Source organism: Diadema antillarum, unplaced genomic scaffold (genome assembly GCF_040938485.1).
Source record: "Diadema antillarum isolate AM-2024a unplaced genomic scaffold, OU_Dant_1.0 scf00000197, whole genome shotgun sequence".
Lineage (NCBI taxonomy): Eukaryota > Metazoa > Echinodermata > Echinoidea > Diadematoida > Diadematidae > Diadema > Diadema antillarum.
Window position 1 is genome coordinate 298,444 of NW_027271086.1, and position 27,778 is coordinate 326,221.

Here is a 27,778-nt window from a genome sequence, read left to right on the forward strand (position 1 = left end):
AAAGTTGTTGCGGTGTCTGGTCACCGCTGTGTCCCGTGAACATGGATTAAATCAAGCAATGCTGCCACACAGAACACAATCTGTGAGCAATTTTTTTTTGGGTGTGTGTGGAATATTTTTCTTTTATTAATTCATCATGTCCAAGAAGTCCGAGTACTGCCATTTTTTTGCTGTATTTTTATGATATTTTTTTATCATTCATTTTGAGTATCTAATATCAAAGATAGAATAAAAGCTTCTCTTTCATTTGAGCTGTATTTTGGTCACATACCTTTGTTAATTTTGGTTGCCAACGTAGCTTCTAAATCACTATAATCTTAATTGATCCTTCAATTGGCAAGACATTGTATGAAGAGAAAAGTTAATGTCTCTGTTGCAAATTCTATTTTTTGTGTATTTTTTTTTCTGATATGGTGCAGATTAGTTGATGGATCCAATTCCATAGATGAAATCTTTTTCAAATGTCGAAAATATGAGGTGAAATGCAGAGTTGCCAATTTAATGATTATGAGATAGAATTAGAGATAGAATAATTTCTGCAGGAAAAAAATTACCTGATGACCCAGATGGATTACTCCAGTACTACTATCTAGAGGTTTCAAACTTGTAGGCACACTGAATAAGGTTTGAGATAAGTTTTGTATTTTATTATTTTCCTAGCAAGACACTAATGATGGTAATTTATTACATTCAGGAAAGAGAGAAACACCTCTATGAAACCATACATAAATCGTACTATAAGAAGATGAATAACATGTAGAAGAGGGAAAAATTAAAGTTGCAACTGTGGTAGTGGCAGTAGTAGTAGTAGTAATAGTAGTAGTAAAAGTGGGTATAGTGAGAAGTTGATAAATTTGCTTTTATATTGTATGTAAGATATCTGCCTTTTCATTATTGCCATTCATGCAATATGTTTCAGTTGTGCAACTCAGAGTTGTTGTTATCAAAATTAGATGTGCTTTTGCTATGCCAGATATTTTTTTCCCCCAGAACTAGTAAAAAAAAAAAAATGTGAAGACGAGTGAAGGATGAATGATAGAGATTTCTACTTCAGTAGCCTGTCTGTTTCAGCGTTGCTTTCATACATATTTGTATGTGCTTGGCTGCACCACTATTGAATATGAGTATTGAATGTAAAATCATTCCAAGGACTGGCAGCGCTGCATCAATAATTTATCCGCAATGCTGGGCAGACATGGAAATCAAATTGGCATTGATGAATGCAGGCGCTGGAATCCCCTTTTTGATGGGCCTACAGTCAGGTAGATAGAAAACCTGGCAAAAACGTCGGAATACGGCTGCGACACTTTGGCGTGTATGTGTGTGTGTGTATGTGCGTTTGTGTGTGTGTGTATGTGTTTGTCATTAAACTCCCATTATTGATCACACCGACATTCCCCCCCCCCCACCTCCATTTCCCCTCTCGCACATGCATGCTGCAGATAAATTTCAATTAGCTAGGGTGCATTGATTTGGCGGCAGTTAGGGTTGAGAAAAAATACACAAACAAACAAACCCAAAAATAAAATGCCCTGTCTGCACGCTTTGTTGGATTAAAGGCATAATTTACCATTTGCAAATTATGAAACAAAAACCCAGCATTAGTGCTTCAAAATAGTTTTAAAATGTGAGTTAGGGATAGAAACAACCAGTGTAAAAATTTGAACTAGTATAATCAATGTTAAGTATTGTTAAATATACAAAATGTGATCAATAGTTATAATAAAAATCAGGGTTCGAAATTGGCGATGGTCCGCTGGCCATTGGCCACCCAAAATCATGTCGGACTTGCTAAAAATCATAAAATTCTGAAGTTACTAGTCCGTCTGGCTAGCCAAAATATTGCTTCAGTGTCAAAATTGATTCTAAGTAGCTAGTCCGCCTGGCTAGTTTAAAAAAAAGTTAAGTGCGACCCCTGAAAATGTTTCCAGACTAAACCGTCTACAGTTCTGGTTTAATGAGAAAAAATAGTGATATCTCCTTATATTTTAGGCTTTATTGCAAAAAATTCATATGATGGGATGTTTTGTGATATAACTGACCTACACATACACATTTGTATGCATCAAAAGTGATATCTTGAATTTTTTAAATCACTGCTCCCAAAGGTAAATTGGACCTTTAAGGGAAGGTGAGGTTTGCCAGTCTGGTCAGATGTGCTGCTGAATGTGCACTATCTCCACATGATGAAAGCTCAAGCAGAAGATCATGGTTGCCTCCTAGTGATCTTCTGGACAGTGCTCTTTATCACACAGACTACAATAACATCTTTCCGATATCGTAATAGTCCTTGCCCAATTTCCAATATTACACTTGTACTGTATAGTGACAGTCACCATTGATATCACTTCATGACTTGCAATATGAATTCATAAAATGTATTTATGCTTCAAATGCATTGCATTTATATCTGCTCATAATGTCATTTGAAGTGTGATTTCTGTATGTGAGTAGCAGCCCTTCATGCCAGCCTCAACACTTTAAAGGAGGCATCAAAACAATTTCAGACTTTTGCATTTGAACATCTACAGATTGGTTATACGGTATTCAGAGTTTCAAAATGTTTAGTTATTGGGATGAGGAGTAAGAATGTTTCCAGATTCATAATAAATCAAAATGAACAAGGATGATGATACAGCAGCTTTGTGTAAGAATGCATGATTAGGTGCTTAAGGAAGCGGAACAAAAGAAGGAATCATGCAAAATTCTGTACAGGTGAATTTAAGCAAATGATATTATAATGGCATTACAATTACTGGTATGTGAGCCTCCGATGTCACCATCCTTTTTTTTCAGTGTATTATGTTTTGTTTCTTTTTCCAAAAATTGGTTTATCTGCTCAAGGACTACAATGAGTTCCACAAAACTAAATGGCACTATCTATTTATATACTACATGATGGAAATTATATTTGAATTGTCTGGAATGCCCCTTTAACTATTGAGATTTACATGCACATGGCATTCACCATGATACAAAATGATACATTTAATAGTATATGTTTATAAGATGATTTAACATTCACTAGTGATATACGTGTACCCATATTGCAGTGAAAATTTAGATTTTCCCGTAATTTTTCATACAAGATCGATTAAGATTTATTTTAGGCTTTTAATATTTTGAAAATAGTGACAGCATAAGTTCCATTGGTACAAACTTTGATAGCAAACAAAACACTCTCCTGTTGCACTATATTTCCTGTTTTTATTTGTAACATAGTATGTGAAACGTGTTAATACTTGTACTTTATATTCCGTATTTATAATTGGGCTTAAAAGTGTCTTTGCCATGTCCAGAGCAGACAGGTGTGGCCATGTGTTTGGTTATCAGATGGTTGCTTTGCCCCTCACTCCTCCCCTGCTCACTTTTCCCCCCTGTTCAGACGCAAGCCAGTTTATACCAAAACTGAAAACTCGATAAAGAAACGACGTATAAAGAATCATCATATAGCCGACAGACCGTTCAGACGCTAATTTCGACCATTCTGGAAAAAGGTCGTATAGATGTGCAGTTTCTCACTGCGCATGTTGTTGTGGTCATGAGTGACAAGTACAAAGTCACCTTTCGTGCTCGCTCCCATTAAGCCCCTCCCAGTTATACCGTTCTATGGTCGCCATACGTTCAGACGAACAATGGACACGATGGAATGCTGATTCGTTATTATACAAATGATGCACAGGATAGAGTGTGTTAGTGAAGGTGCGGCGCGCTCGAGAGTATTGACAATGGTGCGACATGCACGAGGCGCAGCCGAGTGCATGTTTGCAACCGTTGTCAATACTCGAGAGTGAGCCGCACCTTCACTAACGCCACGAAATAATCCTGTGCATCATTTGTTTTATAAAATGGGTCGAAAACTAACAGCATTATTCACGTACCTTTGTGGGTCAATACCAGTCAGCTACATGTAGCACTCGCTCAAAAGTAAAGATGTCCGAAGATGTTCGTCCCAAACATTTACGCACGTCGCACTCGGAAATCCCGCACATAAGTACTGTACGTACGTATAAGAGTATACGTACGCCACGTACTGTTATGCACAAGAAAGGCCGCCGGCTGTTGTGGCAGCCCGCGGCCCGAACTACACACGTAGAAGTTGTTTACAGGATTGACAGCGCGTATAGTAGCGCGTGACGCACTTGTAACAACTGATTGAGTGCGCACTGCTAGTGTAAACATTGTGACGTACGTCAGGCCAGGGAGGTGGAAGAGAGACTCTTCTTAGTGCATACCTGAAGAAATTAATGCACGCACACGTGACTCATTTCAGCGCTTCCAATTGGCTACATTCTTGAACCCATTTTATAACGAGTTCTAGTTCGAAACGATGCTCTGACTGTCGTTTGGCTATGCGTCCTTTCGCTATACGTCGTTTCATTAGTCAGCGTTCAGACATATAAATTCATTGTATAGCTATACCGTTCCAGTATAAACATTTTGCGTCTGAACACCCTGTTTAGTCTCGAGTAGATGTTGCACACCTGCCAGATGAATAATTTGGTGCACCTTCTCCTTGTCATTGATGGCTCGCGAGTGGAAAGTTCATGTGCCGACGAGGGCGGAGTTTAATGAACCATACGGCCTCGAATGCCATCTGGCAGTTTAGTCAGTGAGGATGGGTCATCCCTTCTCACAGTCTCCACAAGCTTATCGTTACCCCAAAGAAGAAATCTTGTACGTAAGATATGATGTTATTGAAATAAATGAATTGAAATGAAAAGAAAAATGAAATGATACTAGGGGATTGCACCCTTCCGTCACATGTACTGTACATGCAACTGTCTGGTAGAATGTACTTTAGATTGTTAAGAAATCTAGGCTTTTACAATAAATCTGGGGTGTTTTCTTGTTTATCTGGTTATCTATTCATAATTTAGTTTGATCTAAAGGTTTTAAACTTGCTAATGTGTATTTTATTATTTACTGATTATCATTATCATTGCTTTTTCTTATAGTTATCAGGGTAGTTGCAAAGGAAAATATAGGGAGGTATTTGGCTGGAGGATGGGGAGGGGGGGGGGGGGGGTAGCTGGCTGTAGATATACGTAGAGGGCCCCATTTTGTGTAATATCTCCTGGACCGGTGAGAAATGACGCTCTCAAGCATTCTTGGCCCTTATCCTTTCCCATAGAAAGAAGGGATTTTAACTGCTGTAGATTGATATGAGGTCTTTTTGTCTGACAGGATCAAAAAATATCGCAATAACGCACTGGGCGATGGTTTATTATGTGCCTGCAGCCCCCGCCTCATATGCATGTATCTAACCTCACGTCGCATGGGAGTTGAGAGTGGATATGCTGTATGGCAGTGTACGCTCGTGACACACGCTAATCAGATAATATCATGGCATTTTGATAACGGTGTCATTACAAAGCCATTACTGATCCTACTTGACATTTTCATCCAGCATATGCACACATTCTTTTTCAATTAGGCAAGGTACATTGATAAGAAAGGGGGGGGGGGGTTGAAAGAGTGAGGGAGTGATTTGTGACATGTCTGCAAAGTGTTTTCTTCAATATTGCTTTGTAGTTCCCTAGTGGGAGTGCTTTGTGTACATATCTAATCTACTTTTATTAGCTTTTCAATTTCATCAGCAACATGTTTGTGTGCAAAGTCAATGTGATTTTGGTCTGGAGGTTTTGAAAGGGTTAATAGAACGAGGTGAAGTGAGAGTATTATAGCGCAGTGTCTCTCAACCAGTGGGCTGCGAAGTTCTCGCAGGATGGCCACAAAGTCTTCCCAAAACAAAAAATAAAACAAGTTTGTACATTTGTAGTTTGATCTACTCATGTAACTGGGCCTCAAAAAACTTTGTTCCTTTATATTGTTGTCCACACGTGACATCATAAACCTCTAGTAGTCTCCTTATCCAGCAGTTGCAACACCAAAACTTTAAAAACTCATAACTTTTGCATCGATTGTCTGATTTTCCTCAAACTTTCACTGGTGTGTTCTACTAATGTTGCTGCTTTCACTCAATCCACATTTTTCTTTGGGTTTTGGTTTCCTTTAAAAATAACTTTTCATTTAGTATAGATGGATACAAAAAAGTAAATCATGTTGCAGAGGATATGCAAACATTTTGTTTTTTAATCATAATACGCCACTTCTTAGTTATACTACTTTCATGTGTTCCTGATTCATATGCTGTGCATCATTTTTTTTTTCAAAGAAATGAGATATGGAAGAAAGCTAGAAGGAAAAGAACATTTGAGCATGGATATGGAGTGAGGAATGTTGACTTGCTTGAAAACAAGTGCTGACCCGGTGACTCCAGAAAATTCTATTATTCCCATTGGCTTTAAGACAGAACCTGGACTGTTCCCTGAGGTAACTGCTGCAGTAATATCATGTAAACAGGATAGACAAAGGAACATATCTCACAATTTATACACAATGATCATCCAGAGTTTCATGGTCTAGTTACATGTATATTTATTTATTCATTTATTTTGCTTTCTTTAGTGAAGCCATTTTTTCTTTTCAGTGAAGGACCAAAACTTTAAGAGAAATTAATGTATAATGGTTCTGTTGTTGCAGAATTTTGGCCATTATGACTGCAGTGTCGAGATGAGATGTTTTGTACCACTAAAAACGATCATGAAAACAGAAATTGAGCAGAGCGCAGGAACAGACATTTCAGAATCTTTGAATCACTTTATATATATACTGTATAAGCTGTTATTTTCACAAGGGTTTTAATAATTTTCACGAATTTCACAAATCACAGTTGGACTGGGAATTTAAAAACACATCAAAAAGGTCACCATGTACTCTATAGGTAACAGTGCGCTTATGAAGGCCTCTGTGTCAATTCTCGAAAACATCATCTCACGAAAATGTCAGTGACCTCCTCGGTTATGAAATTATCTGTAGGCCTACGCGAAAATAACAGCATATACAGTAGTGTTTTCCTGCGGAGCCTCTGATTTGGACCACAACAGAAGAAAGTGAGAGATTCCTTCTTAAAGGACAAGTTCACCTTCATAGACATGTGGGTTGAGTGAATGCAGCAACATTAGTAGAACACATCAGTGAGAGTTTGAGCAAAATCGGACAATCCGTTAAAAAGTTATGATTTTTTGAAGTTTCTGCTCAGTCACGGCTGGATGAAAAGACTACTATAGCTTGTGATGTCACATGAGTACAACGATATAAAGAAAGAATAAAGAAAATTCAACATATTTCCATTTTTCTCGCATAACAAAAGAACACTCGACTTCTCTCTTTCAGAAGGCAGGGGGAATAATATTACCCTTAACATACGTCAGTAGCAAGTCAAAGAAATGTGCACTTTATCAAAAAAGTAAAGTTTTGTGAAATTCTCTTTTTATTTTCTTTATATAGTTGTACGCATGTGACATCATACACTGTAGTAGTCTTCTCTTCCAGCAGTGACTGCGCAGATACTTAAAGTATTCATAACTTTTGAACGGATTGTCCAATTTTCCTCAAACTTTCTCTGATGTGTTCTACTAATATTACTGCATTCTCTCAATCCTTATGTATATATGAAGGTGGACTTGTCCTTTACGATTACCATCCAATACATTCTAGTTAAAGTATTATTGGATGCTGATTTGCTTTTTATGCCTCCGCCATGAAGTGGTGCTGGAGGCATAATGTTTTCGGGTTGTCCGTCCGTCCGTCCTTCCGTCCGTCCGTCCGTCCGTCCGTCCGTCCGTCTGTAATGAATTTTGTGGACAGGTAACTATCAAAACCTTCTGAGGTATCCTAATGAAACTTGGCATGTATGTGTATTAGGGGGTGAAGTTGTGCCTATCAACTTTTGGGTGCACATGCTCAAGGTCAAAGGTCAAAAGTTCAAGGTCAAATGCTTAAAATTTCACTATTTCCCCCATATCTATGCAATGCTCAAAGATATTTTCTTAAAACTTAGTGTATACATGTATTACCCAATTAAGATTCTCTGGTGAAAGTTTGGGGTCATGAGGTCAAAAGGTCAAAGGTCAAAAGGTCAAGTAAAATGTTAAAATTTCACTTTTTCTCTTTATCTTGGAAATTGTTCGAGGTATCTTTATGGAACAATATATATATACATGTACTGACTGGCAGTGGTTATCTAGGGAATTTGGGGTTCATGGGCTCAAAGGTCAGGGGTCAAAGGTCAAGGGCAATACTTCAAAATTTTACTATTTTCCTTATATTTATGCAGTGCCAGCAGGATTATTTTTTTAAAACTTGATGTATGCATGTATAACCCACTAGAGATTCTCTGGGATTTTTTTTTTGCCAAGAAGGTCAAAGGTCAAAATGTCAAAGATCAAGTGAAAGCGCTGAACTTACTTCTTTCTCCATATCTCGGTAGTGGCTCAAGTTATCTTTAAACTTAGTATATATTTATGTATACCTGCCTGACAGTGATTCTCTTACAAATCAAAGGCCAGATGAAAATGATAACAATTTACTGTTCAATACAGAAATTGCACTTTTTTTCCATACCTTGAAAATTACTCAAGTGCGTAAACTTATGAAAGGGTCAAAGTCGAAGTTAAAGTTCTTAAATCCCCAAATACATGCTCTCCTATTCATCCAATTAAACTTAGGTCAAGGAAGGTGAACATTCGATATATTTGTGACAAACATATCATTTTAATATTTTGCCAATTTTGTGAAAATGTAATCACACATTGTCCACATGTACTATAGACCTATTAGGAGAATCATGCATTATGGCGGAGGCATACCAGTCGCCATAGCAACATTTCTAGTTTATAATTGCAGTTTCATACCACAGAGAAGTCCAGTTGAACTGTATCTTCATAGACAATAGTGAACATGTACATGATGTTCACTGAAAGATGAATCAAAATAGAATGCAACAATGACCAAAAAGAACAAAAAACATAACAGGCAAGTAGGAGGAAAGTTGTTCATGACCACATGTGATTGCCTGGTCATACAAGGGGACGTTCCATAAGCTTTGTGTATTATATGGTATGGTAGAACAGAAGATTGGAAGACTTAATGTAAGTGTCATAAAAGGAGCTGTTAGTATACAAATTCGCCTCGTGCATGTTTCACAATTGTAAATACCCTCAAGTGCGCTGCATCTCCACTAACTCCACGAAATAATCCTGTGCATCATATGTTTTATAAAATGGGTCGAAAACTAACAGCATTTTGCACGTACCTGTGTAGGTCAATACCAGTCAGCTACATGTAGCACTCGCTCAAGTCAAAAAGTCAAGATGTCCGAAGATGTTCGTCCCAAACATTTACGCACGTCGCACTCGGAAATCCAGCACATATAAGTACTGTACGTATACGTACGCCACATGTTATGCACAAGAAAGGCCGGCTGGCAGCCCAAACTAGAAGTTGTTTACAGGATTGACAGCGCATATAGTAGCGCGCGACGCACTTGTAACAACTGATTGAGTGCGCACTGCTAGTGTAAACATTGTGACGTCAGGCCGTACATGTTAGTGAGAAATTAATGCACGCACACGTGACTCATTTCAGCGCTTCCAATTGGCTACATTCTTGAACCCATTTTATAATAATGTTTATCTACAGCCTCTCATTTTGTCAGCATCTGAATTCTGTCTGTATATAACACGGTGTAATCTTTAAACTTTGGGTGAATACAGTCAATTTGCATGTTAGATTTTCCCTTGTAGCTGTTCACAGCTTTAAGTCAGACAAATATGATGAATCCAGAACATTTAAGGGAGATCAAATTAATTACATATTTCCCTGTCTTGTGTAGGCCCACATACGACATTGTATGTAGAGAGGTGCCCCATTTTGATGAATTCAGGAATCAATGAGCAATTACAGAGATACATGATTGAACCAAAAGCTGCCTCCCTATTGGTCGGTTGTTCATTCGGGGTGATCATCAGCATTGCACTGATTGATGTTTGGATCATAGAAATAGGATTCCCTTAGGGGGTTCTGGTGACCTTGTTTCACCATTGTGTATTCAGATGGGGTGCGGGAGTACCATTTTGTGTCGTGACACGTAAAGTGTGATCTGTGTGCGTAATCATGATTAAAGACAGAATGTGGTTACCACCACTCTCTTTGCAGTTTTGGCATGATTTCTCCTTCCCTTTCACAAAGAACAAGGCCCAAAGGATTGCAGCGTCTGCTTTGCCAATTACTGTCAATCATTAGGCAAGTGAGAAAACAACAACAACTAACAGCACATCTCGTCAATTGAACATTAACAAGGTATCGGGGAGTAATATGCGGGCCATTATTGTTGAAACCTCAACAGTGTGTGTTATTTAACAAGAGGGTGTCTTTAGCTGCGAGTACACCATTTGTCAGTTTAATGATCACAGAGTGGGGAAAATTGTGTCGGAGGTCACTGAGATTACGTAAAAAAAAGAGGGGAAAAATCATGTATAATGAAAATTGTTCCCAACGGAGGAGCATTGGGGAGCATTGAAATGGTCTCTTGACAAGTCACCCTTTTTCTGTGAAGATTTGCCGCAATGGGCCGATGCTTGGATGGTGTGGCGAATGTCGTACCTCGCGTCCTGGGCAAGAGAATAGAATCTGGCAGATTATCACCCCGCGACTGGCCGGTGCGGAGCTTATTCTCGCACCTCGGTGAGGCGGCGGTGTCAATCGGAACACCCGGTATGCCGGAACCTTCTGTCATTTTCACAGCTATCTGGACGCACACTGTATGCACCCGTAGTCTCCTGGTACAGCCTCTTTATGCAGTGCTTAACAGTGTCAGGTATTTGAACCTTGTGGTGTTGGATTTGTTTCAACAAACAAGGCTGGTGATGTGCTTCCATTTGGCATTGACACAATACATTTGCTTATTAAATATCATCCCCTTGGATACATAATCTGATAAATGTTGTTTAATTTTGTGTGTCACTTCTTTTCTAGTACAAAACATGGACCTAAATGCCAGTTTTGCCATCAGTGATGAAGTTGATGGGGAAAGCATAATTCAGTCATCTTGCGTGGAATTAGGAAGAAATTTTTGGATATTTGCCCATTGAGAAAGAAACATGATTTTTTTCTCAAATGTGTTGCCAATTTAAAACAGAGATATTGGATTTAGCAATAAAGAAACTTTTGAAAAGCCTGCAACTGAAACTGAAACTGTTGTGTAATTATGACAAAGGGCTCAAGTGAATGAAAATTTCTTGATTTTAAATATTCATGGAATGCTAACATGGAAACTTCAGGAACACTAACAATACATAGAAGAAATTGCCTGTGGGAGAAAAGGCACACTGCACCAAACCACAGAAGCGTAGCTTTTGGCATTAAAAATATGTGGCTAATCTTCTACCTCTCTTGAATATAGATAAAGCTTTTCACACGCTATCATAAACTTCACCTACCCGGCTCTACTTTGGAGTGGAGTACATGAAAATCATGAATATCTGGTCTTCGATGACTGTTGCCTTCATGTATACATGCGATTGACTTCTCGCCCGCGATTATGCATGCCGCATTGTTTATGTGCGCATTTGGAGGAAAGGGTAGGGACTCCCGTTCCTCTCTTTGGCGTTTCATGTCGGCGAGCTGGTTGGCACAGTGGTCGGCCAAGAGTCTGCCTCTGTCGGCGGGATGAACGAACGAATGCAGGGGGAGAAATCATAGAGATGTGATTTGGGTACATGTTTGGGGAGTTTTTTATTGCATTTATCTCCCCTGATGGTTCCTGTCTGACCGAATGAGTCACGTATCCTGAAGGGGGATGGGCAAAGAATGTGCATATGACATGTAGGATGAAAGAAAGAAGGGGGGGGGGGGTGGGTGAGAGGGGAAGGAGGGATGAAGGCAGAGAAAAAGCTGGAAAGAGGAGCTCAGATGGAATTTGAGAAAGTTAGCCTGGGGAGGGGTTTGCAGATTGAAGTACATGATTGAGCAGAGGTTTGGAATGAAACCCTGGGAAAAAAGGAAATAGGAAAAGGATTTGTATGATCATATTATGTGTTTTGTTAGTACAGAGGGCCGAAGAATGAGAAGAAAGCAGAAATGAGAAAGCAATATATCTCAACAAGAGTGTATAATCTGTAAAGTAATGAGAATGTGGAGCTATAAAAGAAAAAATCGCATGCAGTGAAAAAAAAACAACCAACAACAAAAAGATTGAAATGACGACCAAGAGTCAAGATGTTTAAACATGTCGATGACCAGAGACAAGAGTTGACATATCAAATAATTATGACTAGAGTCAAGAAGTTAAAATAAACCTGTTTTGTGTGTGTTTTTGCAGAATAAACATCAAGATGAACAGGTGTTTTCTGTGCAAGTGTATCACAATATGACTTAATACATTATGTGTGTTGTGTATGTGTTACTACTACAGAATGTGGGGAGATTGTGTGTGGCAGAGAAAAAGATACAGCAAGATGCTACAGATCTACTGCTCGCTTGCTGGGGCAACTATAGGTACATTTACATGAGAATTACTTCGGTATTAATTACCACTGTAATTTTTGTTGCCATTCTCGTTGAAGTGAAATACCATGGCATTAGATACAAGTGTACCAAGATATTTCAATTGGTATCCCTCTCATGCATGAAATACTGTGGTATTTCTGGCTCCAAATTACACCTCTCCAAGGTAAGCACTATGCATGTGCATATCTCGTATAAGGAGAAGATAGTAAGTATGCCAGGTCACTTGAGGGATACATCGCAGTGCAGTGGGTAGTATTTGATGACACATTCACACTCAAAGCTCTCATGCCTACAATGGATTTGTAACCAAGTTTGATGTAAATCACCCTAATTACCCACAGTTTTTCACAGTGTATTTGTGCTCACATTATGATTTTTTTTTTTCTTTCTGTGGTGTTACACCATAAGTATGAATGGGCCCAATGACTTTAATACTGTTGCCATGGGACAAGTGACATAAGTTGGCATGTGCCTCTGTCATAGTATGGTGCCCTTGCCCTGGATATCCCTTCTGGCAGGTGGGAAAAATAGTGTGCTTTGCAATGCCATGTTAAAGACATAATTTACCATTTGCAGATGAAACAAAAACCCAGCATTGCTGCTTTAAAATAGTTCTAAAATGTGAGTCAGGGATAGAAACAACCTCTGTAAAAATTTCAATCTGAATAATCGATGTTACAGTGAACGTGTTGTTAAATACACAAAATGTGAACAATAGTTATAATAAAAGTGTTTACAGACTAAAGCATCTACAGTTACAGTATATTGAGAAAAACACTGATATCTCCTTATATTTTAGGCTTTATTGCAACAATCTTAAGGGCTTTTTACACTTGTGTTTCTTAACCCCGGACTTTCTCTGACCCAGGACTATCGTTAGTCCCGTACCATTTTTTTCAGTTTTTTACACTCGCCAGTTAGTCCCGTACTATCTCTTGTCCGGGGCTAAGGAGAAAACTGACCTTTTTACACTCGTATTTCTTAGCCCCGGACTTTCCAAACCACATGAATATTCATAATTACGCTGTGTACTGTACACGTACACGCACGCACCGGCAGCACTTGATTACCTCGTTTCTGATTGGTCAGTGAGGGTCGGACTTCGTCTCCGTCGCTTAGCCCAGGATTATTTTTTCGTTCTGTTTACACTTACTTGCTTGGCACCGCAATTGCGGTGCTAACCCCTGCTATTTTGCAGGGCCAGATAGTACCGTACTATCGGTGGGGCTAGCCCACTTTGGCAAAAACGAGTGTTAACAGAAAGTGGGCTAAGGATAGTCCCGTACCAACGGTGGGGCTAAGGCCCCCCCCTTAGCCCCACCGTTGGTCCGGGGCTAAGCAAAATTTTACAAGTGTAAAAAGCCCTATAAATGGTAGGATGTTTTGTGATACAACAGACCTACACATATGCATCAAATGTGATATCTTGAACATTTTTGAAATCACTGCTTCCAAAGGTAAACAGGAATCACTGCTTCCAAAGGTAAACAGGAATCACTGCTTCCAAAGGTAAACAGGAATCACTGCTTCCAAGGTAAACAGGACCTTTAACCCTTTCTGTGCCGTGGATGTTAGACGGTGTGTACCATGTTACAGAGTTTTCTGTGCAAACTGCCACTCAAAGTATGCAAAGGGTTAAACATGATCAAAGAAAAGAAAGAAGAAGAAGAAGAAAAGAAGAAGACAAAGAAAAGGAAACAGAGAGAGAGAGAGAGAGAGATGGGTTGAGGAGGACTGAAAGGAAGAGAGGGAAGAAAGATTTTATTTTTTTTTTTTTTTTTTTTTGGGGGGGGGAGGGATAGAATGATGTATGGTTGAGAATGGTGGATGGGAAAGAAAGGACAGATACAACGTGTAGTGAGGAATGAGATGGATTCACTTTATCTTCATCTCTCATACAAGAGAAGATCTGAGTGCGTATAGCAAGTACCCTGAGATATTGCCAGGAGATGTGTATCGGAGCAGACTTGAGACCCTGGGAGGAGAAATTGGAACCTGGTGAAAAGATAGATCCGTATCCACCTTTCTTCTTCTTCTTTTTTTTCTCTCTTTTCGCTAGCAGATGATCAGATGTAGCATGCACTTCCTTTTCCTGCCGACATCATCAGGACCACTAATGAAATTAGTTGTGATGATCCCAGTATTGGCTGCTGCATTGTGTGTGTGTGTGTGTGTGTGTGTGTGTGTGTGTGTGTGTGTGTGTGTGTGTTTTAATGAACAGTTTCCAAGGCTCGAATATCTGGGAGCCCAGTCGGGCCTCTAAAATCTGTAATTCTGAAATTTTGGTGGCCTGAAAAAGAAATGTAGTGGCCTGTATTAAACTGGAACATAACAATCAATTTTGAATCTTAAATGCCCAATTGGGCCACCAAAAGTTGGTTTTTTTAAAGAAATTTGTTGGCCCAAAATCAATTTCAGGGGCCCCCGGGCCACTAGGCCACCACTAATGTTGAGCCCTGAGCTTCGAAGTAATGCACTAATTTTGCATGTGTTTTCATTTTGACTTCATATCTTCAGCAACATCAATTTCCTCATCAGAAATATTGTACCATTGGCCATTAAGGGGAAAAAAATGGATGTTTACTCTCATTATGTGCATCTCAATGATGGATCTTTGGTGTACCAATGAGAATTGACAATTTCACAGTGTGTATTTCAATGTGATCATTTATAACGTTTCTATCATTACGGTTCATCAAATGATTTATCAGTTGTAATTCTTAATTTGCTCTTTTCAGAAAATCTATGATGCCCAGAACTACCAGCGCGCAGATCAGACATCCAGCGATGAGTACCAGGTGCAGAGAGTAAGTGCTACAAAGATACATGACTTTCACAATGTTTTCAGTGTGATGGAAGCTCCCACTAGACTGGAAGAAAACAGAATGCAATGCACTCACAGGAATATGCATATGTTGGACTACATATTAGTCACAGGCTTCGAAATTGTGGCAAAGGTGGATCCATGATATGTAAACAACGTGTACAACATGCATGTTGTGTTTATAAAATCCATTTTGTGTATACATTAGTGCATGATACAGAGAGTCCAACCCCAAGCACCTCCCGCCTGAAACCCCTAGCAAACGGGAGACTCCAACTTGATGTGCGCGAGTGCGAAGTTCCTTGCGGCCGGGGCCCAGGGCTCGCTCAAGGGCCCTGGAAGCTCTAGGGTTCTCGATGCTCTCTCGTGCTATCTAAGGCCTATTTTTCAACATACGATGACACTAAGTAAGAAATCATTTCAAGTGGGAGAAACAGAGCCAGGGTGGGAGAAATTAAATCTCAAGCGGGAGAACGGGAGATTTTGTAAAAATGGGCTTTCGGCGGGACATCTCCCGTTGAAAGCAGGAGAGTTGGAGTCTCTTCATTATAACCTTGTAGATCACCATGTAGGCCTAATTGTTCTGTTGATAGTGTTGAGTTTTCTAAGAATCATTTCTCATTCATGTGTAATCATTTTTTTGTTAACAAAATTTGACCATGTCTGTACGATTGATGGCTGCCATGCAGACTTCTAGCAGTTTTACCAGGGGCGTAATTTATAACAGCAATTGTCGCTTGTAATTGTAGCCTAATGCTGTCTACTGTGGCGATGTCAGAAATTCATATACCGGTACTCAATGCTGATTGGCAGTTGCCATGGTGATCGCAGTTGTCACAGTCAGTCTGAAATGGGATTTGACCTCTGTGGCTGTACAAGGTCTTTCTTCCACTGTGTTGGATATTGGAGTATACCATGTACTTGCATGGGAACCATTGGATTCAGCAATTCTCTAAATGAAATCATACCAAACGAAATCTGATCAAGAGATGGAGAGTGTGGGGGGAGGGGGGAGGGAGGGTCGGTCTCTCCAGGAGGCCAACGAATGCAACAGGTGAACAGAAGATACTCTCATATTCTTATGAAGAATGTGAAATCTGATTGATTTTTGCGTGGGGGGGGGGGGGGGGAGGGACACTAGGTGGTTGGTGCCAGACCTGGATGTGAGCTGAACATACCTGGAAAGAACATGACAGGCTGATGATCTTGTGAGCATGCAAAGCGAAATGTGATTGAAATATCGGCGCAAAGGTTTAGGGAATGGGGGGGGGGGGGGGGGGATGGCAGCTCACTTGCTATTGTGAACCAAGTGAACATACCGGATGAGAAATATGATGGTTGGAGTAATCTCTGTATCCGAAGAGTGCAATCTGATTGAAAAGCCAAAACTTGGTTGGATCAGGGAGGTGAGAAGAATCATCTCCCTGGTTGGATGTCTTATGATGGTTGGTGGAGGGGAAGGAAGTGATGTGGGAGGGAGAGGGGGATGAGGAGGACAAGTTTGGTACTAGAAGTTCATTGAACATGACAGGGGTGAATGAGGTGCTGGGATGAGTGTAGAGTGAAATCTGATCAACATACACACAGGAGGCTTGTAGGGTGTGGAAAGGAGGACAGGAGTATTAAGCTAGAGGTGCTGGAAGTCAACGGAAGATAACACATTGGAAGAAGTTACTATACTAAAGCAAAAAGTGACATTTGATCAATATGAAAGTAGGGGGGGGGGGGGGGGAGAGATAGGGAGACAAGGATGGTCCTGAAAGTTAAATGAATGTGACAGGTGAAACTGAGATACTGTGAAGATCTAATGGACCAAACGTGAAATCTAATTGAAATATTGGGGGGGGGGGGGGTTGAAAGAGGAGGGGTCCAGATGGGTGCAGGCACTTGACTAAGCAGAACAGGTGAGAATGAGATATTGTAATGAGTTTATGAGCCAGAGGTGAAATCTGATCGAAATATTTATCGGGGGTGGGGATAGTGGATGGAGAGGTGGCATCAGGTCTGGCAGTCAACTGAACATTACAGGAGAGCAGGAGATCCTGTTGATGATCGTTAAGAATGAGGGAAGGCCTCCCAAGGGGGGCAGAAAAATGTGAGAAGATGGGGCCATTCAGGTGAAAATGATACCGCATCCATATCATAGCCGCATCCATATCATAGCCGAGTGGATGAAGGTGTTGCTGGGGTTTGGCTGGAAGAGTAGTTGATGGGCAGCGAGAGAGGAACCTTTGAAGTAAAATGGAATGTGCCTTTTAAACTCTTCATCCTCTTCACTCCATCTTTTGGTTCTGTCATAACTCCTTCTCTCTATCTCTCCCTCGCCGTCCCCCTCTCCCTCTTTCTTCCGACCGCGCAAAATGCATTAAAGAGGGCACAAATGGGGCTACTCTCATAATTGAGGTGGAGGGGCGAGCAAGAGTGAAATTCTGGACTGTGAGAGAGGAAGTTGGGATGCACCGAAGGGTTCACTTTACGTCTCGTAGAGCATCTCCCCAACCGCTCCTTCCATTCTACCCCATTTCCCTTTTCCTTGCACCTGTCTGCTCCTCATTGTGCCTTGTACGCTATCATTACCTACGTCATACAGGACATGTAATTGGCTGGGGAACATTAAGTAGCTATGGTCAATGCAAAACATGCTTTCCCACTCATGAAACTGTGTCAAGACCGCCAATGCCATCTACTTCCTTTCATTTATAAAGTATTTATCTATTTAAGTTCATTCCTTTATATTTATTTTCATTAATTCATATGATTATGGTTATATTTTAATACCTATTCATTTGTTCAGGCATTTATTCACATTTGTTCATTTATTAATTTTTAGCTCACCTGAGCCGAAGGCTCAAGTGAGCTATTGCGATCGCTCTTCGTCCGGCGTCCGTCGTGCGTCGTCCGGCGTCCGTCGTGCGTCGTCCGGCGTCCGTCGTCCGTCGTGCGTCGTGCGTAAACTTTTTACATTTTCATCTTCTTCTTGAGAACCCCATGACCGATTTTCACCAAACTTGGCAGGTAGCATCCCTAGGGGGATAGGATCTCAATTTGTTCAAATGGGCACCATGGCCCACCTGGGGGGCCCCAGGGGGGCCCAAACCCCCTAAAATTAAGGAATCTTTAAAAATCTTCTTCTCTAGAACCAGAAGTGATAGGGCTTAGTTAATACTATGAGTTAGTACATGGATGACTGTAGTTTCAAGTTTGTTCATGGGGGAATCAGGGGTGCCCCCCTTGGGACCCAGGGGAGGGGGCTTTAGAAGGGTCCTAATGGGGCCTAAATTGTACATTTTCATCTTCACTTTGAGATCCCCATGTCTGATTTTCACCAAACTTGGTAGGTAGCATCCCTAGGGGGATAGGATCTCAATTACTTCAAATGGGCACCATGGCCCACCTGGGGGGACCCCAGGGGGGCCCCAAACCCCCTAAAATTAAGGAATATTTAAAAATCTTCTCTAGAACCAGAAGTGATAGGGCTTAGATAATACTATGAGTTAGTACATTGATGACTGTCTTTTCAAGGATCAGGGGTACCCCCCCCCCCCCTTGGGACCCAGGAGAGGGGAGTGGGATGGGTCCTAATGGGGTCTGAATTGTACATGTTCATCTTCTTCTTGAAAACCTCATGATGAATTTTGACCAAACTTAGCAGGTAGCATCTCTAGGGGGATAGAATCTCGATTACTTCAAATGGGCACCATGTCCCTCTTGGGGGGCCCCTAGAGGCCCCCCCCCCCACATTATAGGAATATTTAAAATCTTCTACTCTAGAACAAGGAATGATAAAGCAAAGTTAATAACATGAGTTTGTACATTGATGACTGTAGTTCCAAGTTTGTTCATTGCAGATCCAGGGCTGCCTGCCCCCCACTCCCTGGAGTTGAGGGGAGGGGGGGGGGGGGATCCATATGCAGACCTATGTAAGTTTCCAATGTTCTCAGGTACAGACTGTAAGAGTGTGCAAGAATGCATGGAAGGTGAAATTGCGATACTCAGGTGAGCGCGTGACCCGCGGGTCTCTTGTTCTATCTCCATTTTAGTGTGCTTTTGATTATGTATCTATTCATGCTATTACGAAAGTGTATAGATGTAGAGAATATCCTCATGTTTAATTTGAAGACTGCTGTATGCGAGAAACGCACAGGATCTGACTTCTTTCATGCTCTCCATTGTGCAAACCCTCAAAGATTATCAAATGCACTTCAGCGTTTCGTAGCCCTCTCGTGCTGCGGAAATGCAAAACATTTCCCTGAGATTAAAAATGAGAATTGGAGCCTTGTGGATTTCCTTTGCACTCTCAATTATGCAGCTCATTATCTCAATGTCTGTGGCCGTAATGGATGAAGGAGAGCGTACATTAACGGCGGATTAAAGATCATTGAAGCCATCTGTCACTGCTTTCAACTGTGTGGACTTCTGACTATAAATGTCAGCCGAAGTAGAAAGTAATTTGGCGAAGGAAATTTTGAACATTAACTTCTTTGGGGAAGAGGGGGGGGGGGGTGGGGTAGGAAAGAGAAATGGAACTGGGCTTCCAAGGATCATTGACTGGAAAAAAGAAACGGGCATGTACAATGTAGGTCGGAAGGAAGTGCCCTATGTGGTGTGGTGGAAGGAGAAGGGCAGGATGAGGGGGATGGAGTGATGCTGCTGCCTACACAGGAGTAGGGATGGCATCCCAGATGATTTCCTCCACTAGTCTTGCTTCCAGGCTGTGACTGGACTGCTTCTCACGGTGAATGTCTATATATGTGGAGCATCTTTAAACTCAGTCCTGGGCAAAAGCACCTTTGTATACTTGGTTATAAAGCAAAAAAAAATTTTTTCAGAGGAATAGGGTATGTTTATTGTGTAAGAGTGCTTGAATGTATCACATGCAAATTCCCACACAGTCCTGATAATGTGGATGTACTGACCATTGGAAACAGGTACTGAGTAATCTAGGATCATTAATACCAGTAGTGGTAGAAAATACTCATTCTACTATATTTCTCTTCTTTTAGAGGGTAAAATCTTGCTCTTTAAGTTGTCTCTGTCTTTTTTGTTGTTGTTGATATATTTAAAAAAAACCCCTGTATTTTAGCTCTCTTATACCTGATACAATGTTCATTTAAATCCAGTAAGCATTCACATTGGTCTTGAGTAAAGTCTAAGTCCTTCCTCAGTACATTTGCACTCATACCCTGGGGCTGGACATATTACTCTGTCTCAGCTGCTGCTCCTATAAAGGGTAGTTGAAAATAACATCCCTAAGCCGGGATGCTGCCATGGCTCTTCCATTGTCAATCATGGTAGCAACTGTCCAAAGACAGTTGTGTTCATTGAGCCTCATACCCATGGAAAGAGGTACATTTGCGGGATCCCTGAGGTGCCCCATAAAACTTGGCCGGTTGGTCAGACAGGCAGGCATGCTTCCCTAGTGTCCCTGTGCCATTCCATCCATTGGCTGATGATCCCATAAATCCCTCAGTTTGGATTCTAGTCACAGAGTATCATGAATCAAGGAAGAATTTCTTTGATGATCTCATCATTAGCTGATGAGAGGAAATGGTCGGGTGGGATGTTGAGAGGAAGTGTGAGGGGGGTAAGGTTGGATGGGCAGGAGTAGGTTAGTGCTTGGGTAAAGGGTGAGGGGCAGATTTTTACACCCCTTCTGATTCCCCCTTCCACTTTTGGTGAGTTCTTCCTCCCGCACCCTAACCCCGCTCCTGCTCAGGCAGCTATGCAATCAGATGCGCCCCACTTCACTTCCACATTCAGCCCCTGGGATGCGATCCCACTTCTCTGTTATCACTTGCATCCATTTGCATTAGCACATGTCAGTGGCTGACATTGAGTTGTGTGTGTATGTCAGTGCCAAGTTACATTTGGGGAGGAGAGAGAGAGGGAGAGGGAGAGACAGAATTTCACAGAAAGGAGCGACAAAATCTTTGAGAACTGGGAGGGGTGAAAGAAGGAGGAGGGGCAAGGGAAGAGAGGGGGATAATTTTAGGAGGAAGAGTAAGATCTTATTAAATAGCTATCTCAGAAGTAGGAAATGGAGAGATAGAGGGTGAGATGGAGGTTAACTTAAAACTAGAAAGTTTGAGGAAGAGATTGAAACATTGAGCGGGAAGAGGACCAAAATGATCCTGTAATAACAAGAGAGGGGAAAGAGACAGAAGAGGAAGAAGAACAGGAAGATGAAGGAGAAGAAGAAGGAAAAGAAAAAGGAGAAGAAAAAGAAAAAGATCAGGAAGAAGAAGAAAAGAGGAAGAAGAAAAAAGAAAAAGAAAGAAGAAAAAGAAAGAAGCAGAAGAACAAAAAAAAAAAATTTGCTACATATTTTTACCAAACCATATGGAAACCTGACAATTTGAAAATTTACAAGTTTCACCCTGCTGCCTATTTGGAAAGAAAGTATTGTGAGGTTCTCACCAGGAATTTTATGGTGGATCTGAAATTTGTTTCCTTACCAAAGTAATTGTTCTGCCAAAATTAATGTGATGCATTGCAAGAATGTAAATCTAAATTATTTCTACAGAGATTGAAAGAGCTTCATACAGCCTATGTGAGAAATATAATTGATATAAGTGAAATGAACATGCATGAAGGTGACTTATGACAGAATATAACTTCATAATGCTTTGATCTGTTTGTTTGTCCTTTGTTGACATCTATCATTAATACATCTTAGAGGTTGACATGCAGTTTTGCCTATATTTGATAAGCCAAAGAAAACTGTCCCTTTTCTCCTCGTTCTAACCTGTCTAGGTCTAATTCACAACCCATATTTTACAGTATCATCTCATTTTTTTTCTGACTCTTTTTGTCCCTCTTTTTTCTTCTGACTGTTCCAGATAGCATCCAAAGTCCGGGCCAAGCTGAGGAAATTCCAGAACGTCCTCAACACGAACCGACGAACAGTGGAATCATTGTACCGCCAGCACCGCTCCACTCCCATCTCAAACAGTGTGGACTGCTGTACGCTGGCCAGAACCAAGCACAGGTGAGTTTCAGGCCGATATCATCCCTACCCTCTTAAATGTTAAATACAAAATCATGATAATGAACCACCACCAACTAGGCACATTTGGCCCTACAAAACCAAACACAACCAAAAGCAACACCTGCAATGGAAACATGCTTACGAAATGTGAGTATTACACATCTGAGCAAATGTGACATTCTACTCTAATGTATGATCATTATGTGAAAAGATATTGTTAGTAGACATATAACTTTTTGTGGCAATTATGAGATGTCTGAGAAATTAAGAAGAGGATAAATGGAGGACAGAAAACTTCCTAAATGAGACAATATTTGAAACATATTTCAATATCTACTTTTTTTTTCACGAGGGTACACCACATTATGACAGTATTCCCATTTTTAGATGCAATTGAATTGAAAATCCGAAGTAAGGTACGTTTACAGTATTGCAAAATTTTAGATTACCGGGTACAGTGGACATGGTTCATATATACTTCACTTTGTCAAGTAGGAATCCAAAATATGAAACTATATTCTGTTGTTCTGGAAGCTCTGCGTTTGCTAGGGACTACGGAAATGGAAGAGCAACATAGTATCAAATAAATTCTCCATCAAATTGATAACTATATCGATTTGCCACAGCCATTGATGCTATAATGAAGTTGTTTGAGGTCTTTGCATCTTACAGGTTCATAAAGTCCCCTGCGCGATTGTGTTTTATATCTTTTATATCCAGATACGACTCATTATTCGGCACAAATATCTCGCGAGATACGTCATGTGAGATCTCTTCCTTGTCAACTCCCCCCAGTGCCTTCATACCAACAAAAAATATCACACAAGGTAAGATTTTGCTCCGCGTCATCCAAATAAGAATTCTGCGATGCTGTCAAAACTGATTGAGTGACGTCTATATTCATTTTTATATGTAGATCTTGGTGCATTCTGTGTGTTGTGAAGATATTTCAAACAGAGAATTGATCCACGTAATTGTATGGGTCAAAAGTTTGAACATATCAAGTGTCCGGTCGAACAAAGACTGTTTTTGTCTGTGTAAAATATGATGGAGTCACATCATACATGTACTCACTTCTTCATTTCATCCGCCAAAAAACGAATGAATATGGGGTTGTAACCTCCACTGATTGGAATATAAATACTTCAAAGTGCAAGGAATATTTCAGTGCTATCATGGGAAATGGTTTTCTTGTCTGGTCTCTGTGGTGAATTGGAAAATTGATTGAAGGGATTAATTTTTAGGGGAGGTTATTGGACTGGCAAAGAAAAATGAGAAATAAAGTGAAGAGGGTTTTTTTATTGCGATATAAAGGAGGCTATAAAACAATTCCAGTGGTATCATCAATTTGCAAAATTGAGAGTTGGATCCAAGGTTTTCCCCTGCAGGGAAAGGGAATTTATTTTTGTGTTTTGAACATTAGCCACTGCATCGCTAAAAAAAGAATGTCGGGGGATGTGCATGGGTTCAACACCTTGCTATTTTGAAAGAGACCACCTCGAAACTGCTGAGTAGTTTCTTCATTTTTTCATTTGTTCTTCGTAGACATCATATACGGTGTAAACATGTGCAGGTCTGTAGAGATAAGGTTTCACCAGAAGCTGCTCCAGGCCAAATCTTGGTACTGAAACAACTAGGCCTATAATATATGTTTTTGTTTGTTTTTTTTTTCACAAATGAAATCAACCTTTCAAGGTCATGTATGTTCCACCTGCTTATTTTTGTGTTTGTTTGTTTGTATTTTTTTTTTGGTAGGGTTCATGATTGTGAGTGTGTTCTTGTGTTATAGAAGTTTTTTTCTCCCGGCTTGTCTTATCATATCATAGAAATCATGGGAGCTTGATCTTACAGCATAGTCAGTCGTTTGCAACAAGTCTTGGTGTTGAATTTCTCTTGAAAACATACTTCGTTGTCCCAAAGGGTTTGTAATGCTCGTAAAGCTGTGAAGCAGTGATGGAAACTTAGCACAGAACCAGTGTTTGTTTCTTGCGCCTTATAACGGGATGATTGGTTAAGATTTCAAGGTAGCAGAGGATCTCACCCTTGGTGCAACGTCCAGAACACGAACCATGACAGTTTGATGTCCTCCTGGCGATCAACTGACCAAACACTGCAGAGAGTAGGGATGAGTGAGGATGAACAGTGCAGGTTGGATGCGGGGAGGACTTTTGGGGTGTCTGGTTCCGGGCAGGCATCAGCCCGTAGCCATCCCCTGTCAGCTTTACATCGCCATCTTCCGGCTGCTGTCGTATCTCTCTAAAGGAGGCTTGCCCCCGCCTGCAGTTTCCTGCAGACGACGAGATAAACTTGACATCTCCCTCAGCCCTAATGATTAATTCATCAGAGGCCTTGGTGGGTTAGGTCGCTGTTGTGTTTTGTTTGTTTTTGGTTTTGTTTTAATCTCTGTCGGTCTGTCTTTCTGTCTTTCTCCCTGTGTCTTCCTGTCTCTCTTCTCTCTCTCTCTCATACTACATTCCATTCCAATAAGAGCCAGCTTGCTCTTATGATGTTGTGATGTAGGAAATGTATGGACGATAATTCTATAGTCATCCAGTGTGACAATTTAAACATGCAGATGATGAATCACTTCCTTTTTGTTCAGTATTACATCATATGCCACTATAGTATCAATATCTTCAGAATCTAATAGCTATTTGATGTCATCATTTGGAATTTGGCTAATATATATGTATAGGTTATAGTATGACATTAGTTATTAAACTTGAGTGTCTACAATGTCATACTTTATTATCTCCAAGAGTGTCCATAAAATATGAATGTGTTGGTGTGTGTTCTCTAATTGTATTGACTGGTAGATAAAAAAGGCCTTGTGTGTGTGTGTGCTTGCATGTGTGTGCTTTAGGTACCAACCCCACAAAACAAAATGAAAAAAAAAAAAAAACAGCATGCAAAATACCTGATATGCCACTGTATGCATTCTATATGTCTGTTTATATGTTAACATGTCTATGAATGGGAGCAAGCCATACATACAGTACAAGCTGAGTACTGGTACAAGATATATCTAGGTATTTTCCAAAAGATAGATTTAGTTGTGTATGAGTACATGTGTATACATCTTTGTCTGTGTGAGTACATATAAAAGAGAGTGACATCGTCATGTCATCACATCATATCCATGTTTAGTCAGAACGCTTCATGCATTGTGAGCATTTCCATGACATTCAAGCCGCCTTCGATCACATCGAGGCGTGCGATTGGCTGTTAGGAAGCCGAGGCTCCCGTTTTGCATGTTTAGGGAAAACTGAGCCACTGTGGGGTGGTGCTAGAGTCAAGTACTTTGCTGAGGTCTTGGTTTGTCTTTACCTGTGAGGGAAACATTCCAAGATCCTTGGAAGAGCATGTCTTTAACCCTGAGGTATGTGTGAGAAAATACACTTCACTTCTGCCACTCACAGTCAAGTGCAGACTGACATAATATGAGGGAATTTATTTGGACAAACTTCCCCCTCCGAATGTGCGGGAATGATCTCAATACCCTCATTCAAATTGATTGGATGCATGCAAGAAGATCCATATATTTTCTGGGACGGTGCTGAGAGTCTATTTTTGTCAGGGGGATAGGAGGGGCATTTTAACTTTCAACGTACAGTGTGTAGGTCATGAGGGACCTGCAGTGATGTTTATTGCTGGAGTATTGATTTGCATGTGCCAGCATGCTACGAATAAAAGGGAGGGGAAATGAAGCCAAACAAATGTGCAAATTTGTATACCGACAGTTCCTTGCAAACTTTAAGACACATTTGCAAAAGCATGATGGGTTGACTAGACTGTGTGATGCCTCTTTGCCCCAGCTAAGGCAGATGAATGTGTCAAACTTGAAGCTTCAAGCTATGCTAATTGTCAGCACAGTTTCTGTTCTGCTTTATTGTGTTTTACAAATGCTGAGTGAGGGACAGGTAATATTCACTCAGCAATCTAATTGCCATTAAAGTTGTTATTTGGCAAGAGTAGAAAGAAAGTGACATTTGTTTTGATGACTTCAGCTTTTCGTGGAGTTGTATACGGTTGCAGTGAGTTAGTTCAGTCGGTAGCGTGTCTGCCTCACGATCCAAAGGACCCTGGTTCAATCCCCGAGTCCCATAAGCAATGTTGTGTGCAATCATGCTGTTCCCTCTAGTAAGAGGCAAAACACTCTGTCCTATGGATAGGACAGAGAGGTCTCGTGCGGGAGAGAGTCACAACTCATGCACGTGAAAGATCCCGCTTCATTTATTCATCACGAAGAGCAGGGTTTTAACCCGGTGAAGTGGTCCCGCCTTACATCCAACTGGACTGCATGGAAGACCAGCTATTGCAGCTGAATATGGACTATCCAGCCATCTTCTCAGATGGAAATGAAACAAACAAACTATTTTCAAACTGGACTCTCCCTTCACACTTCCCTGCTTTGCTTGGGGCAACTAAAACTTACACGTACTGTCGGGCAAAAATGAAAAGCGCAGGGATGCCAAGTTCAAAAAAATTTTATGAGTGAGATTTTCATGACTCAACATCTCGGAGCGCGAATGTGCGCGCGAGCGAGGGTGTACCCAGTGTGAGAGGTTTTTTTTCCCCCTGTGGCCTCCCACGGTAGGGAGCTTTTTCAATTTTTAGCTCTTAATGGTGCAATCAGGTGCATACTTAAGTGACTACTTTTTACCTATTTTGAAAAACAAAAGGGAAATATACCTTCAATTGCAACTATCACTTTAATCTTTTGAGCTATGCTGATTATTATAGGCCCAAGTTGCAGACTTTGCCTGATGCATGAGAAAAATGGGTGCCATGCATGAGATCGTGAGATGGCCCCTAAATGCTTGAGTCTTACTCAGAATGCGTGAGACTTGGTAGCTCTGAAAGCGTGAATGAGCAGTTGCTGAGGAAAGTACATTATACAGTGTATGACCGTCACATGTACGTAAATGCTCATTTAGGCAAGTGCAAGAAATGACACAGAATTCTCTGTTGGAACCTGGGTATGTTGCATAAGAAAAGTACATCTGATATCAAACATGAAAATAGAGTGGAACTCATTTTCAGCCAGTTGGAACAAAGTATTTTCAAGAACTATGTTTGGCTTCATGTTTGCACATATAATCAAACATAACTTTTAAATTTGTAACAGGCCCCTGGAAATAGAGTGTGTTTGAAGCTGGATGGCCTTTCTGTCTGTGTTTTTTGGTTGTTGTTGTTTTATGTTCAATGCATGCTATCCTTTGGATATGAGGTAGAAGGTGTATCAGTTGCCATACTCATTACAATTTTAGATGTGCACTCTAGTCTTATACATTCTATGTACATCATGAAACCTTCTAGGGAGAAAAAGAAAAAGAACAAGTGTCAGAATTGATGAATTTGTCATGTAATATGATTTGACTTACATGTGATAAATGACCCAGCTGGTATTATTTACAGATGGATGCATTGCACTTTTGTGTACACACTCTACATATAATAATAATTATTATTTTTTGTTTTCAAGAGTACCCTATCCATTCTTTCTTAAGTATAGTGCATGCCAACAAATAAATATCAAGTTATTCAAAGGA

At 40.5% G+C, this 27,778-nt stretch overlaps 1 protein-coding gene across 1 annotated transcript in view; it reads left to right on the forward strand.

Annotated features, from left to right (window-relative positions):
• Positions 1 to 27,778, forward strand: part of LOC139723709 (VWFA and cache domain-containing protein 1-like) — an 88,661-nt gene that overhangs the window by 27,911 nt on the left and 32,972 nt on the right. The window contains exons 2-4 of the mRNA XM_071634931.1: positions 15,153 to 15,221; positions 22,078 to 22,226; positions 22,947 to 23,053. Coding sequence (XP_071491032.1) covers positions 15,153 to 15,221; positions 22,078 to 22,226; positions 22,947 to 23,053 — 325 coding nt within the window. The remainder of the gene's footprint in view (positions 1 to 15,152; positions 15,222 to 22,077; positions 22,227 to 22,946; positions 23,054 to 27,778) is intronic.